This window comes from Xenopus tropicalis, chromosome 5, assembly GCF_000004195.4.
Source record: "Xenopus tropicalis strain Nigerian chromosome 5, UCB_Xtro_10.0, whole genome shotgun sequence".
Classification (NCBI taxonomy): Eukaryota; Metazoa; Chordata; class Amphibia; order Anura; family Pipidae; genus Xenopus; species Xenopus tropicalis.
In genome coordinates this window covers 133,305,472-133,325,271 of record NC_030681.2, presented here as the reverse complement: position 1 = coordinate 133,325,271, position 19,800 = coordinate 133,305,472, and the positions used below count along the sequence as shown (strand labels likewise).

General features: G+C 40.0%; 1 protein-coding gene across 3 annotated transcripts in view; it reads left to right on the top strand.

The window, feature by feature from the left end:
* The first annotated feature begins 233 nt into the window (after positions 1–233).
* Positions 234–19,800, top strand: part of uggt1 (UDP-glucose glycoprotein glucosyltransferase 1) — a 38,426-nt gene continuing 18,859 nt past the window's right edge. For 2 of the 3 annotated variants that reach the window (XM_004914485.4, XM_004914484.4), the window contains exons 1-19: positions 375–666; positions 3,700–3,838; positions 8,149–8,222; positions 8,531–8,661; positions 9,394–9,506; positions 10,646–10,820; positions 11,446–11,542; positions 12,087–12,165; positions 12,787–12,887; positions 13,916–14,015; positions 15,124–15,184; positions 15,279–15,370; positions 15,926–16,076; positions 16,361–16,480; positions 16,765–16,850; positions 17,074–17,209; positions 18,137–18,268; positions 18,417–18,581; positions 19,550–19,670. In XM_004914485.4, the coding sequence (XP_004914542.1) occupies positions 528–666; positions 3,700–3,838; positions 8,149–8,222; positions 8,531–8,661; positions 9,394–9,506; positions 10,646–10,820; positions 11,446–11,542; positions 12,087–12,165; positions 12,787–12,887; positions 13,916–14,015; positions 15,124–15,184; positions 15,279–15,370; positions 15,926–16,076; positions 16,361–16,480; positions 16,765–16,850; positions 17,074–17,209; positions 18,137–18,268; positions 18,417–18,581; positions 19,550–19,670 (2,212 nt within the window). In that variant the 5' untranslated portion in view covers positions 375–527. Of the gene's footprint in view, positions 340–374; positions 667–3,699; positions 3,839–8,148; positions 8,223–8,530; positions 8,662–9,393; positions 9,507–10,645; positions 10,821–11,445; positions 11,543–12,086; positions 12,166–12,786; positions 12,888–13,915; positions 14,016–15,123; positions 15,185–15,278; positions 15,371–15,925; positions 16,077–16,360; positions 16,481–16,764; positions 16,851–17,073; positions 17,210–18,136; positions 18,269–18,416; positions 18,582–19,549; positions 19,671–19,800 lie in introns of those variants that run through there. The other variant, XM_002936298.5, reaches the window with a different exon arrangement.

The following is a 19,800-nucleotide window of genomic DNA, read 5'->3' as shown; positions in this document are numbered from 1 at the left end:
ACCCCTTCCCACGTCCTACGTTCTCTTCTAAGCTTAGTCACCAATATACATTCCCTGCGCCATGTTTACTAAGGGCGCCTAAACATACATCCCCCTGGTTTTTTACTCACTGATTCGATTCGTTCCCCCAACTTTTACCCCCGAGCATTGCCATCTGCAGTGAAACACAGCAAGGCGAAGTACAATTTATTCTGATTGTTGCTGCAATCTCATCCCACAGCGACCCTTAGACAAAATGGCCGCCGCTGCGCTGGCAGGGCAAGCTCATTTCCAGGAAAGGGGCGGAAGAGGAAGTGGCGTTGGGGGACAGAGCTTTTTAGAAAGAAAGAGCCGGTATTCGTGAGTATCTTGTGTTGTTTTTATTTTGCCTTTTGAATGGCCACAAGGAGAGAGGATGGAGAGTGAAATAGAATAATTTGCGCATTCTCTGTTATCTGGCTTTATACTGAGCTTGTGCTTTTGTACCTAATGTGCTTAGATAGGCACACCTCTAGTGCAGCCTGCTTGTTGCACTGCATGGGGCAAGAATGGTGATATGTAGGGCTGCTTGTAGGGTTCAGCAGGGAGGGCAGTTGCCAAGGGTTCCCTACATGATAACAGGGGCCCTTTACATGGTAGAAGGAAAACAGATACACATGCAAAGCAAATATTTTAGAAGGTTGTCAGGTGGGTTGTAGTATGTTCAGCACATGCCCTACTGCTTGCACTCATGTTGAACAAGAGGGTATACTGCCTCTTTAATGGCTCATACAGTGGTGATTTTCAATTGATTCAATTGAAACTGGGATATACTTGAGTCAGCTGGATCCAGGGCCGCCGCTCCCTATAAGCAGAGTACTTAGTCTGCATAGGGCACCAACTCCCAGGGGGGCACCATCCCAGCTGCTCCAAAAAAAAACCAAAACATTTTTATATATTATAACATACCCCCCAACACTGTCTCGCCAGTTTTTATAGCGCATCCCGCTGTCCCGGATAGTTCAATCAATCTATGGGGGCTCTTGGGGGCACTTACTAGGGGGGCATTGTCTATGGGGGCAATTGGGGGCACTGTGTGTGGGGCCCCTATAGTAGCTGTTTTTTTTTTTATTTTATTTTTACTTCCGTAATATTTGGGGGAGGGGGCACAAAAGTAAATTTCTGCTTAGGGCACCCATTTGGCCAGCAGCGGCCCTGGCTGGATCACAGGCAGCCCATGCGTTGGCTCGCAGGCAGCCCATGCGTTGGCTCGCAGGCAGCCCATGCGTTGACTCGCAGGCAGCCCATGCGTTGAATCACAACTTGTTCTGCATTTTCTGTTTGATATCCACTGCTATGTTGGACCAATTGACTGATTTGCTCAAACTCTGATCTAATGGTCTGAATTGTATGGTACAACTAAACCTCACATTTGACTGCAGGTCAGTGACCAAAGCTATAGGCATAACCTGCTGTCATCCTACTGGGCTGATCAAAACCTCCATTGTGCTAGAGACCTGTATATAAATAACTAGTTAGGTCATTGCACCCCTGTATTCTGCTGTTTCTTATTAGGTGGCCACTTTGGGTTTGCCTATTAAAAAGGGAGACATCAGATCAACCAAACTTTCCAAATGTAGGCTTGTGGGCTTGTATATATCTATCAGCATAGCCGAGGACTTAAAGGGTTGGTTTACCTTCAAGTTAACTTTTAGTATGTTATAGAATGACTTATTCCTAGCTACTTTGCAGTTGGTTTCCATTATTTATAGTTTTTTAATTATTTGCCTTCCTCATCTGCCTCATTTTAGCTTTCAAATGGGGGGCACTGGCCCCGGCAATCAAAAACTATTACCCTGTAACCCAACAATTTTATTGTTATCTTTTATTATCTTTCTATGCAGGTCCTCTCCTATTCATATTCCTGACTCTCATTCAACCAACTTGCTGGTTGCTAGGATAAATAAGACCTGTTAATATCTGTTGAAGTACCAAACTGGAGAGCCGCTGAACAAAAAGCTAAATAACTTAAAAACCAAAAAAGAAAAAATTGAAAACCATTTGCAAATTGTCTTAGAATGACAATTGTTACATCATGGTAAAGGTAAATTAAAAGGCCAAATGTTAGGCACCCCCCAGTGATTGTAATCACTTACCTCATACCTTGGGCTGGTGCGTCTGGGGTACCTGATCGTGAGCGATCCTCTTCCTTCTATCTTCTTTCTTCACAATCATGGGCCGGTACACATGCAGTAGCGTGAAAAAAACGGTTGTTTGTTAAAGTTCAGCTTTTTACTCTACTGCACATGTGCAACCGGAGGGAAGGAGGAAGAGGATCACTCCCTCGCATGTTTCCCAGTCTGGTGCAGTTTTCTGCTTATAGGAGCACGAGCCTGGAGTATCAGGTAAGTAATTACAATCACTGGGTAACTGAACCAGAGACTTTTTTGTAAGGCATAATCATTTTAATATAACCTGGTGCTCAGATATATAGTGTATCATGTCACCGGCTCATTGCACTGAAAATGTTGGAAAGCACTAGTAAGGAATAAGATAGTCACTGAAATGTGTGCATGGGCCTCGTTGTCTCAGCCAGAACTCTGCCACACAAAATTCACAGAGATTGATTCATTGTTAACATTTATGTCCACTGACGAGCTGAGGGGTAGATAACTTGGCAGGGGCTTGTCTGCTCAGCCACAAGAAGGAGTGGCATTGCTTACCGGAAAATGTCACAGATGGTTTGCTGACATTAACATGGCCATGCACAGGCCAACAAAAGCTTATGTGCCGGTGTGTGGCCCCTGCTGAAGGCATGTCCAACTAATACCTGGAATATGCATTCAGCATTACACTGTACATAACAGAATACATTAGCCATTTTGCAAATTGATTAGAGAAAACCACACATTTTGTAATCACTGTTGTACCTTTATATTACCTATATGTATTGTGCCATTTAGCCTATAGCCAGCAGTGTTATTGGTATTGCAGTTTTTCTGTATTATCAGGTGCACATCACTGGTGAATAAGCCCCGACAGTTGATTTTCTTGACTGAAGCTCATTTGTGTGGGTAAAGGCTCAAGGCTTAAAGCACCAGCCACCTTTCTGAGGGCTTATAATGCTGCTATGTTTCCCTTTTGAACTTTTAAAAAAGTGCATAACTAAAAAGAAATTTGCCAAACTGTGTGTATTCAGCTGCCAATCTTTCTGCGGCTTTAGGGCAAATAAAGGGGTGGTCGTCGGGTGATTCATGTCCTACATTTTTAAGTAGCCTAAAAATGCAGCACTGAAGCGACCAAAAAGCCTCTATAGCCTTGTGTATGAATCAGCTGCGGGAGCTTGTTGACTATAGTTGCTTGAAGAAGCAGACAGCCATGATTCCAGCATGTGTTATACCCAAGCGCTTGCAGGCAATTCACATGCAAGTCAGTATGGGCACTTTAGTGTGTTTCTGCATTTCTAAATTCAAATCGGCACTAATCACCCCATCGCACCTTTCAGAATTACCCTCTAATGGTAATGGTGACAAAATGTGTGACTGTCTTCTGTTGGCTGCTGTGATGGGCATGTGGAATCACCTTTAGTATGGCACAACTGTCACTATGGTGCAAGTATGCCCTCCTCCATTAAATTCCAGATTGCACATACTTAGTGCTTCTACTTCTTAGTAATGGTAACCACTAGAAATATAGCCAGTGAAACTGTGCCACTATAGCTTTTGTTTCTGTTTCCTGCAGGAACCGGCTCAATGATGGAAACAGCCATGATTCTCCTTGGCTTGTGCCTGTGTATCTCCAGTGTCTCTGCAGATTCCAAAGCTGTTACAACGTCCCTCACCGCAAAGTGGGCATCTACTCCTTTACTGCTGGAAGCCAGGTAGGAACTGCCTTTTAATATTGGGTAGACTATTTTAACTACAGCTAGCTTGTACCATTCATCGTTTGGGGACCACATTGTGCATATATATCCAAGTCAGTAAAAATGCAAGTTATAATGATGCTGTTCTGAGAGATCCTACATTCAGTGTAACTGCCACTATAATGGGTTAATCTGACTGGTCGTGTTTTTCCCCTTGTTTGTAAATTCTGCAGCAGTGATTTGTCTCCTTCAGACAGAAAGCTTGCAGGAGATTATACGTTTGATTACTGACTAAGTCTGCTCAAACTGTATTGATTGTGTTTGAAAGATCATAAAAAAAGAGATTATAAATGACAAAAGTTCAAAATAATATGTGGTTTTTGGGAGGGAGGGTAAACTCCTGTTGAAGTGTCTTGTTAAGGGCAATTAAACAGACATGGCAGGCATTAGCTATAAATACTGGGAACTTGGGTGTATATGAGCTGGAATGCATTGAACTTGGCACTCCATTATACATTTATACCCTGCTGGGCTTTGCAGAAAAAGAGGTGAGGTTAGAGAGGTTTATGTGGAGCAGGAAGTAAGGAGGGAACATTTGTTCAAGAAAATTGGATTGTCCTATAAAAGTCATGAGAATAATAAAATGGAGCATTGCTGGCCCTGTAGCCAGTTTGTTCTTTGTAATGGATGTAAGTAAACAAATACAATGAAACAAAATATTAAAGGCACTAGTGAGACTGAGGGCTACAGCAGAAAATGTAACCAGGTCTGAACAAACTGCCCTACTGTCCAGGCTTGTTGTGTCAGCTTGGGTGTCAGACAGCCAATCCTGAAAATATCATCTGCTGATTCCCCTTATAAGCTGCAGCTTTTCTTCACTTACCGCACATCCAGTTGGTAGGGCCAGTGACCCAGAATGAACAGCACAATAGCATTTGACTATCACTTAAGGTGGCCACACACGTGGCGATCTGCGATCTTTCGTTAGTCAGACCCGCCACTAACCTTCAGGGCTGAAACGGCAGATAAAGAGGTAGAAACAATAGGATTTCTACCTCCTTCTGCCGATTCAGCCCTGACGGCAGATTTTGCTCAGGCGCCTTCTATGGCACCCGATCAAAATCTTTTAACCTGGCCGATCGGTGAGTCGACCGATATCAGCAGCTTCCTGCGATACTGGTCGACTTTCCATACACGCACCGAATATCATACGAATAAAGGTTTTGTACGATATTATCGGTGCGTGTATGGCCAGCTTTATTATCAGTTGGTTTGATATCTTGAAGTGTCGGCTAGTGTTTAAATACCTTAATGGGAGTCTGCCACAAGAAACATGTTGTTTTATAGAATGGATCAGTTAATAGTGCTCTTCTAGTAGAATTTTGTATTTAAATCCATTTTTTAAAAGTGCAAACAGATTTTGTTATATTTAATATTGAAATTTGACGTGGGGCTAGGTATGTTCCTATGTTTCTCAGGTGTCCTCTGCCATGTGACCTGTACTCTGATAAACTTCAGTCTCTCTTTACTGCTGAGCTGCAAGTTGGAGTGATGTGACCCCCTCCCTTTTCCCCCCAGCAGCCAATCAGCAGAACAATGGGAAGGGAGCAAGATAGCAGCTCCCAGTAGGTATCAGAATAGCACTCAATAGTAAGAAATCCAAGTCCGGCTTGGGACTCCTCCAGTTACATGGGAGTAGGAGAAACAATAGGTTACCTGAAACAGTTCTAATGTTTAGCGCTGGCTCCTTCTGAATGCTCAGACTCAGGCACAATGCACTGAGATGGTGCCTACACACCAATATTACAGCTAAAATACATTTTTTTTAAAAAAAAATTAACCAGTAGAATGAATTATTTTGAGTGTACACAGTGTGATTTAATTGCAAAGCACCTTGCCAATATACACTCATGACATATTTTAATAGTTTAAAAGGTATTTGTAAATATAATTGCTATTGAAATCATTATCCACCTGGCTTTGTACAGATAGAGACAAACATATCTCAGTTATATTTACAAACAGTGAAAAGCATGTATTTATTTAGAATGTGTCTATACTGAGTATCCAGCCAAATGGCAACTGTTTATTTCATTACCTATAATGGTGTGTGCTGACAAGTGCAACATTTTATTGTATGCTCAGTATTCATGTTGCCTGTAAGCAGATTCCCAGGCCCACAGTGCAGAGGACTGTGGAAAGTTGCTTAAGCATGAATCCTTTTAAAGGTTTTAAAATCCCTGAAACAGGATAAAACAACAGACTTTGTATGTTTACTCCTTAATGCTGCTCTGCTAATGAATAGGAATGTAAGCCATCCTTGCCCTGTGTATGGGTGTAGTAGCCAAGTTAGGTGCTCTCTGGTTTTCAGCTTTGCCTTCCTTCGCATGGATCCCGGCTGCCACCGGAGAAGGAATATTTCCAGCATGAAATGTCATCTAGCATCACATGGATTTCAGAGTGATTTTCATATACAGGTATAGGACCCATTATCCAGAATGCTCGGGACCAAGGGTATTCCGGATAAGGGGTCTTTCCGTAATTTGGATCTTAATACCTTAAGTCCACTAAAAAATCAATAAAACATTAATTAAACCCAATAGGATTGTTTTGCATCCAATAAGGATTATTTATATCTTAGTTGGGATCAATTACAAGGTACTGTTTTATTTCTACATAGAAAAAGGAAATCAGTTTTAAAATTCTGAATTATTTGATTAAAATGGAGTCTATGGGAGACAGCCTTTCCGTAATTCGGAGCTTTCTGGATAACGGGTTTCCGGATAAGGGGTCCGATACCTGTACTTCCTTTATCTTGGGGATGTCTGGGAAGGAAGTGCCCAAAGGAGGAATATCCGTGACCATTTCTGCCTCAGTTGCCAACACATGCAGAGCTGACACCTTTGTAACCAGGATGTTTATGGAGTTTCACTGACGGTTTCTATTTATATTGTCTCTTGTTATTGGTTATCACAACAAACTTTAGGTATGCTGACTACCAAGTGCCCTTATAGTCATGGTGCCACTCAAATTCATCTCTAAAATTGGTATCTTTGGGCATGATTCTTCATAGCTTAGCATTCCCCAGTCATGAACAGGTTAACTATCTTATGTTTTCCAGATTTTAGTAGTGTTTATACTGGGTAATTGTTACAGAGGATTCTGATATACATTGTTATCCATGTAATAAAGGGGTGCTGTTATCCTCAAATAACAATTTTCATTGGTCAGTGTTAACAAATACATCTACTGGGGACTTTACTATGCAAGCAGATGGCCTCGTTAGGATGTAAAAGCCCACCAATGCTGCTTGGAAATCGGCCAGACTTTGGAAATACAAACTTTGTTGCATAAATGCTGTTGAACCTTCTGCTGAAGTGCCTTTTTTGGCCATTTACACAACTCGTATCTTTGTAATTAGCAGAGCTTTCCTTTGGTAATTAAATCGCATAATGCAATTACTTGACTCTTAACGGCATTCTCTCCATATGTGTTTTATCACTGAGTTTATTTAAACTCTTTGTGTTGTGTTTCCTGCGTTATTATAGCATTATTTCATCAGATTTAGCTATCCCCGGTATGCCCCGTGTCACCATTACACTCTGCGTATGCCACATTGGGTGGTTTGCTTGCTCCCCCTCTCCCTTTTTAATGCTGACATCCTGCCCATTAGAAACAGTTCTTACTGCTCAGTAATCACATTGTTGCACGTTCTTGTCTCACTGGTGCCAGATGGTAAACATCATTGGTACTTTAAGTACTCTTTAGTTACAGAAAGCACAGCTATAGATTCACAGTAACACACGATTCAGACTAATGTGGGAGGTGTGGAGCAGTTAGTTTTAAAGGAGAACTAAAGCTCAGCAAATCATTTTTATGAGCTTTTATACCAGCCTAAGACAACCAACCCTTTAGCAGGGAAGATCTGTGACTTCAAAGATGCTCCCAGTAGCCCCCCCATCTTCTTTTCTGCTGGTTTAAAGCACATGCTATGTGCTGCTGTCACTTACCTGAGCTTAGGGACTGAATTACTGTTTAGTAATTAATTCTGATTTCCATTACATATTAGCAGCAAATTAAGTGCATTCTGTACATGTAGCTTCTCAACCACAGCCCAGAGCATACTGAGCATGTGCAGTGCCACTGGCAGTAAAAAGCTGGCCTGACAAGGTCCAAGATAGAGATCTGACATGGGTTCTTATTGTTGTAGTGCTGATGAACCTCTGGTCTTGTATTAGTACAGGACTTATAGCGATATTCTGCATTTATAGGATGTTTTTTCAGTTCTTCACACTTACAGCCTTTTTTATGAATGCTTTTTTTTTTAGTGAATTCTTAGCTGAAGAAGCTCCTGATAAGTTCTGGGCCTTTGTGGATGAAGTGCAACAAGTGAAGGATCAAGGTAGGGTGAACACAATGCCACATTTTCTTTTTTCTATATTGATATATTCTATTGCCTGAATTGCAACTGCTTATTGTTGCTACGTATTTCTGGATGGGAGCAACATTTACCCTGCTGTACTTTCCTGTGCCAGTTTGCAGTTATTTGAGGTATACCACATGTCTGCACAGGGCCTCATTCTAACCGCTTTTCTCTACTTCAGTAATTACAGTATCATATGAATTTAAGGATTTATTGTGATACCAGTAGAGTCCTGGGATCTGAAACCATCTACATATGATTAATAACGGACCGCTGTTTCCTTACAGGTTCTGATAGTATCAACTATGAGCTGATGGTGAATAAGGCAAGCCGACAGCTGACTCCCCAACAGGAGAACCTTCTGAAATTTGCCTTGTCTCTCCGCACCTACTCTGCTACAGTACAGACCTTCCAGCAGGTGCGTATTCTGAGGCTGATAGCCCACTGGCTTATTATGCAGCTTTTGTGTTATGTGGCAAAGAAGACTTGGTCACTTTATTGATTAGGGATGAGTGTAGTGGATTACCGAAAGTGGCATCCTATCAATGAAGTTGTAAAATATAGCAGAGAGTGATTGGTTAATTCTTACTGTTTTCCATTTGCTGTTTTATTCTAAGCACTGAGCAGCTGCAGTCAATTTCCAGTGGAGCCGACTACATAGTAGGGGACAATAATGCTACTTGAAAGACATTGTATCATCACATTTAATTTGCTTTGTGGTACCACAGCCAAAAGCCTTCCTTCCCAGGTGCAAGGGGATGTCATTGCCATCAGTCATCCCTAAGGGTTTTCTTCTTTGTATGTTAGAGCTATTAACACCTTCACAAATAAATCTTTATATTATATCTAATTGATTTTTATCTGATTAGCAATTGTTTCGGGCACATAGTTGTAAAGTGAAAAATCTCAGCATGCTAGCTGTCATAGTCAGTCACTGTCATAGTATGGGATCTGTTATCCAGAAACCCATTATCCAGAAAGCTCTGAATTATGGGAGGCCCATAGACTCTGTTTTAAGCAAATAATTCTAATTTTTAAAATTCATACCTGTATATGTAAAAGTTAAGGCAGATTTTAGTTCAGTACCTTAAAGAGACAGGTAGGGAAACATTGTTGTCTAAACATTAAGCAAACGCCTGTGTGACTGCAGATGGCCGCAGATGAGCCACCCCCAGCAGGCTGCACTAGTTTCATTGTAGTGCATGGAGCGAAGACATGTGTTCTTGAAAACTTGCCATCACTTCTCAAGACTGCTTCTCAAAGGTAATGCCAATTTCTTTCATTTTCCTGCCTGTTTTGCAGACATCTTCCATTCGACTTCCCCTTTTATAACCGTAAGCACACCTGAAATAGGCCTTCATAGTCCTATGCTATAACTGGTGCAACTCTACACATTCCTTGTCAGGGACAGTGCTTAGCTTTGTACTTCCCATATTTTTACTATTGTATGTGCATGTATTTTACGCTTATGTAAGTGGAATTCAACAAACTTTGCCACTATAGGCATCTTATATTGTTTTCCAACTGCAGCACCATCAACTTCTCTGTGCTTTAGAGTACATCTGTTGTTAAAGGGAACACATACCCTCTTGCACAACTTAATATAACATTTATTTTCTAAACTAAGTACTTTCTGAGTACTTTTGCAGTTACACTGCTAGTAACATGAATGTGTTTAATGAGTTCTGTTTGGGCATGGGCTGGCTGGGCAAAAGTTAGGTAAAGCTGGCCATACACATCTAACAATCTAAAACTAACATATAGACTGAAATTGTAGGACAAAGCCCTAAAAATAACAAATTGGAGGATGTTCTGAACATGAAAAAGTTGGCAGACATCAATTGTACGAAAATGACTTCCTGGGAATGCGCTGTAGGTACCCCAAGGGTATTGTCAGATACACATTACATGCGTGTGTGAGCCCACACATGGTCGTACAAAACTACATTTATAATGTTGCATGTATGGCCAGCTTTACTGAAGCAGGAAGTGCCTACTGACTCTTGTCTGCTCACTTATATCACTCAGTATCAGCTCAATACTATTACATGAGCTATAGAGCTAAACAAAGAAACTTTGGGTGATGCCTCCTTCATCAGTAACTGTCTGAACAGAACAGCAAAGGCTGCTCATAATACACATTCATAATGTAAACAATGTTTGACTGCTAATATTGTGGAAACTATGGGAACAAAATAAGTAATATCAATTGCAAATGTGTTTAGAAGAGGATGCTGAGCATTTTTCCCATTAGGTTGTGCACACTGTCAGTAAGTAATACATGTTTGTACTGTAAATTCAGCTGTATTGTTTCCTAATGCCTCAAAATTGCACCGTACTTGAGAGTTTAAAAAAAACAGAAAACATTTCCATCCTAATCTGTTTTGTACATTTTTCCCCAGACCGAAGCCCTTTCTGTTCAAAGGAGATCACAGATACCCATATGGTGCACCCGAAAGCCCTGTTGTTATACTTTATGCTGAGATTGGCTCCAAAGACTTTGCTAGGTTTCACCAGCTGCTTTCTCTGAAGGCCCAAGAAGATGGGATTAATTACATACTCCGTCACTTTGTTTCTGTAAGAACCATTGTTATTTCCAACTCCACAAAGACAATGCTAGCATCTGACTTATATTCCTGTTTCTGCACAGCTGCTTGCTTGTTATATAATGCTGGATATGCTAATAGGGACGTAGTCATTATTGTATTGGGTTAAAGAGGTTACAACTGCTTGATAGCATGACTGTTAGCACTTTTTGGCAAGACTGTTATAGAGTAGAGGTCATGTCATTCTGTATTTATAAGGTGCCAAAATACAGTGCAGCTCATTTAAAGCTATCATTATTTCAACAGGTCCCACCCCAGTGGAGTTTACAGTTTACGTTACCTAATATGCATACACATGCTTGGGTCAATTCAGATATTCCTGATATAGTTTAGTCCCTGTATATTAAATCTGGGAATGTAAAAATGACCATAACCAATGTGTGTTTGCCAGTAACAGATACCAGGGGCCATTTCTGCCCTGTCTATGGGGGCAGGAAGGCCAGCCTGTTGCTAGTAAACCTTTTCATAGAGCAAGCAATTAGGAGTACCAGTATTTTTAAAGAAACACTCTTTAACTGATACAGCTTATCTGTACTGCTCTGTGCAATTACATCCTCAGTAAAGTAATAAACAACAAACAAACAAATTTCTTACAGAACCCACGATCTGAAAAGGTTTTTCTGTCTGGATATGGTGTAGAGCTGTCCATGAAGAGCACGGAATATAAAGCAAAGGATGACACACAAGTGAAAGGTAAGATTACAGATCAACAATAACCGCACTGCACTAGCCTCTATTTCCTGTATGTATAACCGTTCTGTATAGAGTATTTCCTGAGAAATGCTTGTGTGCATTAGCACTAAAGTGGCACATATATCATAAAGACCACAGACGTTTCCAGGTCTAGAAGGAAACAGAGATATAGGCTGAGAAAACTAATTGTCCTTGGTGAAGGGGTGTTGGTGTACAGTACATACAGTGCAGTGTGGAATGTGTTATTAAATGATAATAATCATATATTTTAAATTCAAAAGTATATATAAAGTACTTTTTCTGTGCTAGATACTAATTTAGTAAAATGCCAATAAAACCAATTTTTACATATGTTATGGTTATTTTTTACTATTTTTAGTTGGTTAGAAACATTTTCATTAAAAATATGACTTATATGGGTATTTACAACCCCAGCTTTTGAATGACTAAATTCATGCTAGAGTTCTTGTAGTTTCTCTGGCAGATATTTGCTTGCTTTAATTGTTTTCAAAACATTTTTCCCCCCTTCTTTTATTTGCTGTAGGAAATGATGTGAATGCTACAGTGGTGGGTGATAACGATCCAGTAGATGAAGTACAGGGATTTCTCTTTGGGAAGCTCAGGTAACTGCCACTTTAATAGTATGTGAACTGGGGAAGAAAATAATTAGTGTGCTTCCTGCAATCTTCTGTGTCAGTCGTTATAGGATCATAATGGGGGCCTAGGGAGACCAGTCTGGGAGAAACGCATGCAGAGATAATTCTTGTATATAAGCTGTGTTGTATCTCAGATGACTCTCTTCCATGGAACCCAAATTCCATGTTTATCACTAATGCTTGTCCTAGAGGAAACACAGAGTCTTCTATATTTATGACCTCAAAGCCCAATAGTTGTGAACTGATACTTCTGATTCTTTTTGAATCAGCGACATCTTCAGAGGTGGAGTCCAGGGGTGAGCTCACCATCTTCCCTTATGCCTCTTAGTAATTCACCAACCACTTACTCATACACAAACCTAAGATGTCATATTTTTTCCCACCAATGTGTGACCACAGACATAGGGACATAAGCAGACAATGTATTATTGCTTATAGAAAAGGTTTTAGGGGAGCTTTTGGAGATGGGATCTTCATGATGGGTGTTCTTGATCGGAGGTGTGCCGAAATGTTTTGTGCTTCCTACATGTCTGATGCTCTTTTCTGAACAGAAACTTTAGTTGTAGCCCATTTCATTTTATTTTTAAGGCAGTTGTATCCAGAGCTTAAGGAGCAGCTGAAAGAACTGAGGAAACATTTAATTGATAGCACCAATGAAATGGCACCTCTGAAGGTCTGGGAGCTGCAAGGTACAAATCCATTTACATGCTATTTCTACTGTTTTGAAAGCCATTTTGGGGAAAGAAGCAGCTTTATGTGCTCTTCAGTTTCACATCTCTTGTCTTGCTCGGAGATGCATAGCTCCAAAATATGCATTATGAAGGCAACTGTAGATGGTTTATCTCTAGTCAGTGCTAAATGCTATCACCCAGAGCCTTACTATATATTTGCCCCAGGATAACAAATCTGACTTTAGGAAAGATTTTTTATATTGTGGTGGGGACTTTTTTCACTTCACGACTTTCCCCCTTTGCTTAAGTTATAACAAGGCTACAGGTATAGGAAACATTTCTGTATCAGAATATCTAGGACAGCAAATAATAATACTAATTCTTATCTAAACTAACCTCAGGGATGGGTTTGCAGGTGTATTTAGAACAGGGTTCCCTAAACTTTTTTACCTGTGAGCCGCATTCAAATATACGGTAAAAAAAAGTTTGAGATCTACAAAAGCAAGTTCCTGGGAGGGCATATTTGGGCTGTGACTGGCTATTGGTAGGCCCTATGTGACTTGTGGTTTTTATGCCTCCACAACCTGCCTCTAAGCCAGAAATTAAAAAATAAGCACCTGCTTTGAGGCCACTGGGAGTAACATCCAAAGGGTTGGTGTACATGTCGCCACTGGTTGGGGAACACTTATCTAGAAGAACAAATAGGTATTCTCTCCAGATCTCATCCTAATTGCCCTTTAAGCTAAACCTTGCCCAACCTTTTCTTTAGGCCAGTCTAGCCATTTCTGAACTTGTGCTTTAATGCTTATAACAATTAAATCTTAGTTTAATCAATGTTATTGCTAAGAGGAGTTGAGAACATCTGGTGGTCTCCTTGCAACATAAATGGCAGACACTGCATTGGCATTGACATTTCTGTAGCTGCTAATGCCTGTATTTTGGGAAGATAGTCACCTGTGCAATATACTTCTTCTGTACTTTGCTGGGAGATAGTTGCCTAGTCTATTGCTTGTTATACATGCCTTCCATTCTTATTCCCTATTAAGATCTTAGCTACCAAAGTGCTGCACATATCCTGTCAGCTCCACCCGCTGAAGCACTGATGGTTATGAAAGATTTGAGCCAGAATTTCCCTACCAAAGCCAGGTAAGTTCATTCCAGCCAAATGTGAGTGCAATTGAGCTTTAAAGGAGAAGGAAAGGTAGAATCAATCACCTGGTACCCGGGCTGGTGCTCCTGTTAGCAAGAAACTGTACCAGCTTGGGGTACCTGCGAGCCTGGGGGCGATGCTGGGACTGACACATGCACAGCAAAGTGAAAAAGCCAGCTTTTTTGTTAAAGTTCACCTTTTCATTTTACCGCACATGCGCAAATGGCTCTAACAAGGAAGAGGAGACACTCACAGATACCCTGGGCTGGTGCAGTTGCTGCTAACAGGAGAATTGGTCCGGGGTATCGGGTAGTGATTACTATCACTGGTGGGTGCCTAACATTTTGCCACCCCCTTTAGTGATTGTATTTTTCCTTCTCTTTCAAATGTACTGAATGGCCATTGCAATTTTTGTGGAAACTTAAGGCTGTATTTTCATATAGATCTAAGCTTGAGATGCATTTTTTTCCCTTTGTACTTCATGCTATGTGGATACCTTCTCTAATTATTAGAATAGTCTGTCTAAGCCACATCCATCATTGCCAACAAAGGTGCCAGTACATCATACAATGATGTTCTTGACAATTTCTTTCTTCCTACTCTATGGCAACAGTTTGTGGAAGGCTCTTTCCAAAATGCCCATTGCCCAATCTCTTACATAAGAATGAAAGCAAATCCCACCAACAACGTTCTTACATCTAATATAAAGTGTTCTAAAACAAGTAGAGGGTAACAGCTGTTTTAGCAGCAAAAATAGGACAAACTTCATACTGGAAATTGGAGAGGCAAGTGTCCACATACTTTTGGCCTCAAGAATTGTGCTTCGTATTAGCAAAGATCTCTTATCCAGAAAACTCCAGGTTCCAATTACTGCCAATAGTGTGTCCTGTAATTATTAAATATACGATACTACAGAGCTGTCCAACTGGCAGGCCATGGTTTAAAAAAAGGGAGTGGTCAAAACTGGCTTCCTTTATTTGGCCATCCACCACATAGGCCAGAAAAATTCCAGCTCTTGGTACCTCAGAAGTTGGACAGCACTGCTATACTATATCAATGTGAATTGTGCATATTACACTATTTGAGATCTGCTTTGTTTACCAGGGCATTAACAAGGACAGTAGTTGACTCTGCTCTTCGTAAGGAAGTCGAAGAAAATCAAAAGGTGAGATTCTAAAGCAATATTTGAATAATGACCGAAGCACCAAATATTTAATTATATGGGTATGTTTTTAACATGCCGCTCTGTTTTTACACAGTATTTTAAGTCTAATCTTGGTGTGCATCCCGGAGACTCAGCGTTGTTCATTAATGGATTGCATGTTGATCTTGACAGTCAGGATATCTTCAGGTACCTTTTTTTTCCTGTCCGAAGGGTATGTGTAAGTGTATGAGCTAACTGATTTGCCCACCCTCCCTATGAGTTTGGCTTTGATATCATTGTGAGAGAACCATGGCTAAGCAGCCTGACATATTATTGTGTTCTAATGGTTCCTTATTGATGCCATAGCTATATTAATATCTTTTATTAGGAAAAGTGTTTTTATTTGTTGCTTTAGAACAGGGGTCCCCAACCTTTTTTTAACTGCGAGCAACATTCATATGTAAAAAGACTTGGGGAGCAACACAACCATAAAACATGTTCCTGGGGGGTACCAAATAATAATTATTGGCTATTTGGCAGCCCCTATATGGACTGGCAGCCTACATGAGGCTCTGTTTGGCAATACACCTGGTTTTTTATGCAACCAACACTTGCCCAAAAGCCAGGAATTAAAAAATAACTACCTGCTTTGAGGCCACTGGGAGCAACGTCCAAGGGGTTGGAGAGCAACATGTTGCTCAGGAGCCACTGGTTGGGGATCACTGCTTTAGAATATGTATTTGCTACTCTCTTTTTACACAGCTTGTTTGATACATTACGTAATGAAGCCCGGGTTATGGAAGGCCTTTTCCGCTTAGGCATAGATGGGACCGCCCTCCAAAATGTTCTGAAACTTAATATCCAACCGTCTACTGCAGATTATGCCGTGGATATCAGGCACCCTGCTATAACTGTAAGTTACACCCCACTGTAGGTTGGTCCTATGTGACATTATGTACAACTATAGATCTGAATAGAACTTGAATGAGCCAAAGGCATATCTACAGTTTGGTTGCTTTTTGTATTTATAGTTTATTAACTATTATAATATGACCTAGTACCTCAATATTTGGGCATTTAGCCTCTTTTTTGTATTTAAAATCTGTTTGAAATTCACTAAATGAAATATCAATTTAATTTAAATGATGTGCTAGTATTTTGCTGACTTTACTTGTCCTTTATTTGCATGCACTGCAGTGGGTAAACAATCTGGAGATGGACAGCAGATATAACTCATGGCCATCCACTCTTCAGGAGTTGCTTCGCCCCACATTCCCTGGTGTCATCCGACAGATCCGCAGGAACTTTCACAACTTTGTAAGTGACCTTACCCTTTTGTGATGGGAAGGGATCCCAGGCCATAGGGTTTTATTAGGCCTGCAGTGACTGAGCACTGACAATCTGATATGGTGAAGGAGGGCAAGTTTTTAAGGAAAGGATGGCACGAAGTATAATGTATACTATATTTACTCACACACATTAATTCATGTATAGGGTGATCTATTAATCTCTGTATATTAAAAATTGACCTTTAAATGCTCCTATAATGGGCTTTTTGTTTTTACTAACTCATTAATATAATTTTGTCCTTTTGCTTCTAGGTGATCATTTTTGATCCTGTGCATGACTCCACCTCTGAGCTGATTAATCTTGCTGAAATGTTTCTGAGTAACCATATTCCAGTGAGGTAAGTGGGCATGTTCTGGTCTGGTCACTTTCCTTAGTAGAATCTCCGGCCTCTATTTCTTTAACGTTGTCCAAACAAGCAGCCATCTAACCTCTCTGCTCTAAGTGTATTTTATTATATAAAATTAACACTTTCATTGTTGGCTTTCCATCGAATGATGATAGAAAGTCTGTGTGCATTGTCCCCCAGCTGATAACGGTTTTATTCTCTTGTAATCTTTCAGGGTCGGGTTGGTTTTTGTTGTGGATGACTCTGAGGATGTTGATGGTTTTCAGGATGCAGGTGTTGCTTTGCTTAGAGCTTTCAACTATGTGTCCGACGAAGTGAATGAGTATCACGCCTTCCAAACAATTGTATCTGTAAGTTTATAGCGTTGGTGCCAGGGGAAACAGACTCCATATCTGTAGCACATACATATACATACTAGTGGTCAGGGACTTATTTTTCATATAGGCATCCAAGGCCCATATAAGTGCCTATATGGCAATTAAGAAATTGCACAGACGTATCACAGGAATTTAATAAGGTTTCATATAAAGGTACACTGCATTTCCATAAAGTTTGTATTTGCTTGAAAAGCCCTAACAACATTTAGATTCTATACAAATGGGTGGTCTTGAGCAGAGAATCATTTTCTATCACCCATTGTCAGATTAGTGATAAAATTAAACAGGGAGTTTAGAAGAATTAGATTGATTTGTTTAGGAATGTTAACTTGCTTGTACTATGTAAATAAATGATAGAGGAGACTTCTCATTTAAATCATAATTACATAAGTACGGTACTGTTTTGGTAAAAAGAGGCATCAGCACTTTGCACCTTCCCAGATGATACCATATACAAATTACAGATATGGGACATGTTATCCAGAATGCTTGGAATCTGAGGTTTACTGTATAATGGGTCTTTCCATAAATAAACCCAACAGGATTGTTTTGCCTCCCATAAGGATTAATTATATCTTCTTTGGGCTGAAGTACAAGGTACTTTTATGATTAAAGAGGAAAAAGGAAATCATTTTTTTTTTTAAATGAGAATTATTTTCTTATAATGGACTTATGGAAGATGGGCATCACTTAATTCAGAGCTTTCTGGATAATCAGTTTCCACATAAAGGATCCCATACCTGTCTAGTATACCACAGTATATACCACCGAGTTTGGATAAACATGGGACACCAACACAAACTCCTGGCCTGATCATTCCCATGAGAAGTTGTTATTCACCATTTGCAAAGACTAGGATCATTTTAAATGACATTCATTCATTCCTCATCTCTTGTACAGATCTACAACAAGGTGCCAGCAGGAAAGCGCCTGACTGTGAAGCACGTTACCGCTGTCCTAGAGCAGCGATATCCCTATATTGAGCTCAGTAGCATTTTGGGCAAAGACTCTGCTTATGACCAGTCAAGAAAGGTATTGTGTGCACTGCTTTCTTGTTCAATGTATAATACCAAATATATATATGAAGTGTTTAATATTTTATCATGTCACTTTGCTTTTCTTATTCTAAAACCACATTAACTTTGCTGCCTATTGTCTTATTGTTGCTATTACATTGCAGGAAGGAAAGGAATACTTCTTGCAGACAGGGTTGAGTCCACTGCCAGTCGTACTCTTTAATGGAATTCCCTTTTCAAAAGAACAGCTGCAGCCTGATGAGCTGGAGACTGCAACAATGCAAAAAATAATGGAAACCACCACCTTCTTTCAGAAAGCAGTCTACTTGGTAAGGATGTACAGTAGTTACTTTCCACCTCTATGTTTCTTTGGGAGATTGGCCAGATTAAGCGATACCAGGCTGTATCAATTGCACACAAAATTAATCTTTCAGCTCAATTCCATTCAGCCATGACAGTTTGGCCATGGTACTGGTTAACTGCACAGCACCAGTGCTTTTGTTTACCAGCAGGAAATGTATGCCTCCTGTCATAAGAATATTGCTCTTTTAAAGGGGTTGTTCACCTTTGAGTTCAATTTTATTATGATGTAGAGAGTAACCTTTTTAGACAATTTGCAATTGGTCTTAATTTTTTATTTGTGTTTTTTAAACTATTTAACTTTTTTGTTATGCAACTCTCTAGTTTGGATTATCAGCAGGTATCTGATTGCTAGTGTCCATACTAAAAGTTAACTTAAAGGAACAGTAACACTAAAAAATGAAAGAGCTTTAAAGTAATAAAAATATAATGTACTGTTGCCCTGCACTGGTAAAACTGGGGTGTTTGCTACAGTAACACTACTATAATTTATATAATAAGCTGCTGTGTAGCCATGGGGGCAGCCATTCAAGCTGGAAAAAAGGAGAAAAGGCACAGGTTACATAGCAGATAACAGATAAGTTCTGTAGAATACAATAGTGTTTTATCTGTTATCTGCTATGTGCATGTGCCTTTTCTTTTTTGAATGGCTGCCTCCATCGCTACATAGCAGCTTATTTATATAAATTATAGTAGACTTTCTGAAGCAAACACACAACTTTTACCAGTGCAGGGCAGCAGCACATTATATTTTAGTTACATTTATACACTTTCATTTTTTGGTGTTACTGTTCCTTTAAAGTTTAACCACCCCTGTAAGACAAATACGATTTGCAGGTTGCTGATTCTTTGAAATGAAGACATATAAACCACTATTTTATATTTTTCCCCCTATTAATAATATTTCCTGTATTCCTAATTACATTATAATACACAGGGGGAACTGACAAATGATCAAGATGTTGTGGATCATATAATGAATCAGCCTAATGTCGTACCAAGAATTAACTTGCGGATCTTAGAAGCAGAGCGCCGGTACCTGGATTTAACAACTCTAAGTAAGTACCTTCCAGTGAATTTCTGTATGGTTCCACAAAACCGATTCTGGGGGTGAGTTTAGACACTTTTGTGGATGTTCTTTCATGGAGCTTTATGAGATTGTTTTATGTAACACAATCAGTAGTGCTA